Raw genomic sequence first — 5,984 nt, 5'->3', positions numbered from 1 at the left:
TATAAGTCTTCTCAATGTTGTTTATAAGATTATCACCAAAATGATCACAAATAGATTAAATGAAAAGCTTCACCTCTTGGTTGATCCTATCCAAACTGGTTTTATTAAGGGTAGACATCTTATGGATGGTGTGGTGACTGCTCAAGAGGTTATTTCAGATTGTTTTCAGAGGAAAAAGAAAGGAGAAATGCTTTTTAAGGTTAACTTTGCCAAGGCTTATGATTTGTTAGATTAAGGTTTTATTCTAGATGTGCTGAAAGCAAACAGTTTTGGTCCTAGGAGCATATGTTAGATTAAATCTTGTTTGTGTGATGGTAAATCAGCCATTTTATTAAATGGGGTGTCTGGTAAATGGATTGTTTCCAAAAGAGGGTCGAGGAAAGGGGATCATTTGTCGCCTTTATTGTTTGTTTTAGAAGCATATGCTTTCACCCATATGCTTCATCTTGCTGCAGAGGCTGGTTTTATTCAAGGTTTTGGTCCTAATACATTTACTAAAACGGTTTTGAGTCTGCAATATGCAGATGACACTCTTTTATTTTGTAAAGTGGATCACAAGAGCTTAGTGATGCTTAAATTATTGTTGTATGGGTATGAATTAGCCTCTGGTCTTAAGATAAACTTTGCTAAGAGTTCAGTAATCGTTTTGGAACATAACCATGGTCTCCAATCTCAAATTGCTATGTGTATGAACTGTGTGAAAGGAACTTTTTCTATAACATATTTAGGAGTTCCTTTAAGACTTAAAATACTTTTAAAGTTGACTGACAGCCTCTCTTTGAAAAGTTTGAGAATAGATTGAGTACTTGGAAAGGAAAGAACTTATCTAAGGGAGGAAGATGACACTAGTTAACTCTGTGTTATCATCAATCCCTCTCTTTTGGATGTCTTTTTTAACTTTCCTAAGTGGGTTTGTGATAGATTAGGAGACATTTCTTTTTGGATTGGTTCTGGAGACATCAAACAGGCTTCTAACTTGGTGAACTAGAATATTATTTGTAAATCTAAATGGCAGGGAGGCTTGGGAGTTTTAAATATAAGAAGTATGAATTTGGCTTTGTTAGGAAAGTGGTATTGGAGATGGCTTAATAATACTGATGTTCTTTGGAAAGATTTGATTCTTTGCAAGTACTATATTCCCAATAACCAACTGAATTTACTTGCCATAAAAATTATGTCTCTAAATTCTAGAAAGATGTCACATCTATTTCTGATAGCTTTCTGTGTGGTACCTCAATTTGTGTTGGAAGAGGGAAATAAGACATATTTCTGGAACGATGTTTGGATTGGTGAGTGTCCTTTAGCTAATAGATTCCCAAATATGTTTTCTCTTGCACTAATCCCTGGGCTACAATATCTTCTGTTGTTCAAGTCAGTCATGGTAGAGTTGTTTAGAACATTACTTTTGTTAGATAATTGGCAGGTGATTATGTATATCAATATTGGGAGTTAAGGAGAATCATTGATAATTTAGCTCTTAATGATAATGTTGATAGAAGAATTTGGAGATGGGAAGGGTCACATATTTTTTCAACCAAGTCCTATTTTCAATTTCTGGTTGATGGTGGGAGTAGAATTGTCTTTCAAGAAGTTTGAAAGCACTCTGTACCTTTAAAAGTAAAAACTTTTGTTTGGTTTGCTTTTCAAGGATGTTTAAATACAAAGGATAGACTTATTTCTAAAGGGGATAATATGGATCCAACTGTGCTCTGTGTGGCAATTTTCATGAATCTCATGAACATCTTTTCATACACTGCCCCTTTGTTGTTACTGTGTGGAATTCCATTAAATATAAATTTCATTTAGTGGGAGATATTAATTCTTTAGATGATTTGTTTATGCACTAGAGAATGGAGGTTGTTCCAGATCATCTCAAGATTCATTGGATTGTGTATAGTTGCTCTACAATCTGGGTGATTTGGAATGAAAGAAACAACCGTATATTCCTCTAGAAATCCAAACAAGCACTTGAGATTTTGGGCCAAATTAACCACTTTGCTACTTTTTGGTCAGGTCATTCTTCTCTCAATACACACCAAGGAGTCTACTGACTCGGAGAGCTAGAAGGATGGCATCTGTAGCTGCTGCTGCAGGCAATAATGAAGGAAGCATTGAAGAGCTTGATGGAGGGGGAAGGGGCCAATAGGCCAATTCATTTGGAGTAATGATCTGCTAGAACGAGTATCTGCAACAATATTTTGGGGTTTTTGATTTAAATATAAGAACTAAAAACTTGGAGCTTACATGTGAATGTCTATTAGTTTTAGGTGATATAACCAGTGATATTTTAGTTGTAAATAGGGTTAATGGGGGAATAGCAGCCGGTACAATGTAGAATGCTACTTTCTTTTTAGTCTAAACTTTTGGAGCTGGGAGTATAGACTTTTTTGAACAACTATAGCAATGGAAGCAGGATGGAACTCTAGTTACTAGAGTTTCATTCTTATATTTCTCAAAAAAAAAAAGTTTGCATTATATACTTACTCTACGTGAGGAAATATCTCATGAATTTTGTTGATTTTAATAACTATCATAAACATCTGTCAGAAATTGATGAAACTAGATTTGGCAAATATAAATTATAATTCACTCGAGTTATCCAAGATGATTACAATTTGTAACAACTTCAATGCTTATACAACTAAAATTTTCTGTTCTGATGACACATTTCATAATTAATTTCCATGACTTCCACTCTCCAGTACTCCACTAATAACGCTCATTTGCGGGTTTCAAGTCCCACATCCAATTTTGCAAATTATACATATTTTTAGGGAAATTGAGAAAGTTTCTATTGTCCACCATCTTCATCTCATACCCTTCCTATTATTATACGTCGAAATCCTCCTCTATCATCTGATTGTTTTCTTTTCTCTTGTTCCTTGGACCTAACCCATCATCTTAGCTTTTTTCAATGTCATGTTTGCTTTTCTTATAGATCAAAAAGGACAAGAATAATAAATTATTTGTATATTTTAGTTATTGTATGTAAAAAGATAAGTAGGATTTCAGATTTTCATCTAATAACAAGCTTGATAAACTCTTTAAAAGTTTTTAGAACAAGAGAGATTTACAACCTAATTGAGTTCTGAAAAAATTGGTTCAAAGAAGTCTTGTACCTTTGGATCAAATTCTGAATTGTTATATTTGCCCATTATTTCTTGATTTGGTGACAAAAGGTAAAAAGAGTTTTTATTGACGGATATGTATCAAAGGGATGTCAAATGGGTGGTTTTGGTTGGGTCTTGGTTGGGTCATAAATGGGTGGGCACATTTATGACCACTTAACCATTTACGACTCATTTAACATTTGCTAAATTTGTCACTTCTCATCCACTCATTTACTAAATGGGTGGTCCCAAGGGTGACCCAATAACTCATTTAGTTATGATGCTTTTATATATATGTAAGTTTCAGTGATCTACTTGCAAATTTTTAGGGTTTTCTGTAAACTTTCAGGGGGTTTTCTACAAACTTTCAGGGAGTTGCTGTAGACTTTTAGGGGTTTTCTGCAGAAATTTAGGGGTTTTCTGCAGAAATTTGGGGGTTTTCTGCAAACTTTTTGGGGATTTTAAAACTGAGAAACAAATACTAAAAATAAATGAAGAATTAGCCTATTTTTACAAGTTTCTTATCCTAATAAAAACTTTGTTGTTATTATGAATAGAAAACATATGTCCTTTCATATATGACATTATATATAGAAGACCAAGAAGGCTAAATAGAGCAGTTTCTACTTGTTTCTGCTTGGCTTTCATATCAGCTTGAAGAAGAGTTACAGAACCTAAATTCCTGGACATAAACCACTCCAACAATCTCTCCAGAAACAGGAGAATAGGCATCGCTTGTAGCCTTGACACTCTCAAATGCACCAAAATTATTTCCCTTTGTTACGGTTGTTCCAACATCAGGCAATTCCACATACACCACATCACCCAAATGGTCCTGAACATAAACAACACATAATTTAGAAGGATACATCATGATCTAAGCAATGTGTGTGAGCAATGAGGAAATTTGGGCACTACATTGCTGCTGAATAGAGCAATGAGGAATGAAACAAGAGGAATTTGTTCTGTATGTGGAGCTGGATGTGAACAAATAAGATTGAATAGAATGTTTAGAGCCTGGCAGCACCAAACATCAAATGCAATTAAGCATATGGGTGAAAGAAAGAATGAAAGAATAACCAAAAAGAGAAGTTAAGAAATATTAGTTAATTCAGCTAATCTTTAAATAAACAACATCTAATAAATAGTTAAACCAGTAAAGAATGCTTGCAAAACCAAACAACATAAACATTAGTTGTCTACTCTGTACTCAGCAAAAACTTCAAAAGAAATTAATATATATCATGCCCACAGCTTAACTCCAAAACATTTATATACAAGAACCAGCAATCTCCAAGCTCGAGTAAGGTTACTTAACTGTTTTCCCACGAAGATCAGTCAATCTCCAAGCTCGAGTAAGGTTCATAGCCAACCTACATTAAGAAAGAAAGTATATCATAAGCGAGTCTCAGAGTTTCTGATTTGTTAAGCATCAGATTAGTATTCCTTTTTAGTAGACATAGTCAATTGTCCTAATAACCTAAGATAAGAATCTCTGTCCAATAGGCAAAAACTAAAGAATAACTACAAAATGCTTGATAATAAAGTTATTGTGATATCTTTATGGAGTGCATGTCACGCTTACCCGTTTCACATAGAGAACCTTATGTATAGAATTTCCCTCGAACTGAAAAAAGCTAGTAATATTGTACTGTTGTGCTCCTATGCAACTGTATTTATCATGGCTATCCAAATTACCTCAAAGAAAATACACATCTAGGTTTCACCTTCAGATTCAAAATTTAGAATATCACTAAAATCATGCACCAACAAAAGTCCTTCTTCAATATCTACCAAAGCTGCATTTAGATCATAAGATACAACTATGCTAGTCTAATATAACACATGTACACCATAAATTTATAGAAGGTAACAAGAAAAAGTAAGCAACTTACAAGGAACCCCATCTAACCAAGAACCAAGGAATATTTGAGCTTCGGCATTTTCTGGAAGAAGACGATTGTGATACTTATCAAGCACACGACCAACTATGCTAAAAGAAGATTCAAAGGCCACTGAAGTAACAGGGATACTAAGTATATCAAGAGCCATCATGGATAATTGAGGACGCTTCTTAGATTCTACTTTCCAATATTCAAGAACATTCAGGTTCTCATTTTTCTTCCAAGAAAACATCTTTTCATCTAAATACTCTTCTAATTCAGACTTAGTCCTACTGACTGAAACTAGTTGGCTCTCAAACTGTTCAAACTCAAGCATCTCATCATCACGAACATCTCCAAACGCCTCTTCCGAACTACTACTGGTCATGCATATATCATTTGATGCTCTCTCATATTCTTTGTAAAGAAGCTTTAGCTTATCCAAGATGATCACCACATGAATAGAACCAATACCCACTTTTTGAAAACAAAACTCCACATACTTCACCTTATAACGGGGGTCTAAGATGCATGCAAAGGACAAAATCTTGCTATAACACTTCCAATATTTATTAAACTTTTTCTTCATATCACTTGCCATGGATTTTATGTCTTCATCTTCACTTGTCATCTCCTCCTTTATGCATTTTTGTATCTTCCAAACTCCACCAAAATACAAGTTAGAAGTTGGGTATTTACTTTCAGAAAAAAGAGTGCACACTTCATAAAAAGGTTTCAAGAACTTTGCTATTTTTCAGCCTTTACCCATTCTTCAGTTGATGGACAAAATATAAAATTTGAATCGATTAACTTCAATTGCTCAAATGCCTGACGAAAAGGTAAAACACTCTCCAACATTAAAAAGGTGGAATTCCACCTACTGGACACATCTTGCTGAATTTTCTTTTCACTAACTGAACAAGTTTGTTTGATACACTCTACAAATTTTTTCTTCTTTCCAGGAGGGACTCTTCACATATTTAATGCATTC

At 34.2% G+C, this 5,984-nt stretch overlaps 1 protein-coding gene across 2 annotated transcripts; it reads right to left on the bottom strand.

The window, feature by feature from the left end:
- On the bottom strand, window positions 3,638–5,745 carry LOC109843840 (glycine cleavage system H protein 2, mitochondrial-like). Of its 2 annotated transcripts, none has more exons than XR_002247809.1 (2): window positions 4,429–5,745; window positions 3,638–3,945 (listed from the first exon to the last, which is right to left on the bottom strand). XR_002247809.1 is itself a non-coding variant. In XM_020412800.1 (2 exons), the coding sequence occupies exons 1-2, from the start codon at window positions 4,474–4,476 to the stop codon at window positions 3,760–3,762; spliced, it is 234 nt and encodes a 77-aa protein (XP_020268389.1). In that variant the 5' UTR covers window positions 4,477–4,569; the 3' UTR covers window positions 3,638–3,759. The 2 variants fall into 2 exon arrangements, 1 of the variants encoding a protein (XP_020268389.1); XM_020412800.1 differs by having other exon boundaries at window positions 4,429–4,569.

The sequence above is a fragment of the Asparagus officinalis genome, chromosome 5 (assembly GCF_001876935.1).
Source record: "Asparagus officinalis chromosome 5, Aspof.V1, whole genome shotgun sequence".
NCBI classification, from domain to species: Eukaryota; Viridiplantae; Streptophyta; class Magnoliopsida; order Asparagales; family Asparagaceae; genus Asparagus; species Asparagus officinalis.
Note: the sequence above shows the minus strand (reverse complement) of the source record. Positions and strands in the feature narration are given on the sequence as shown.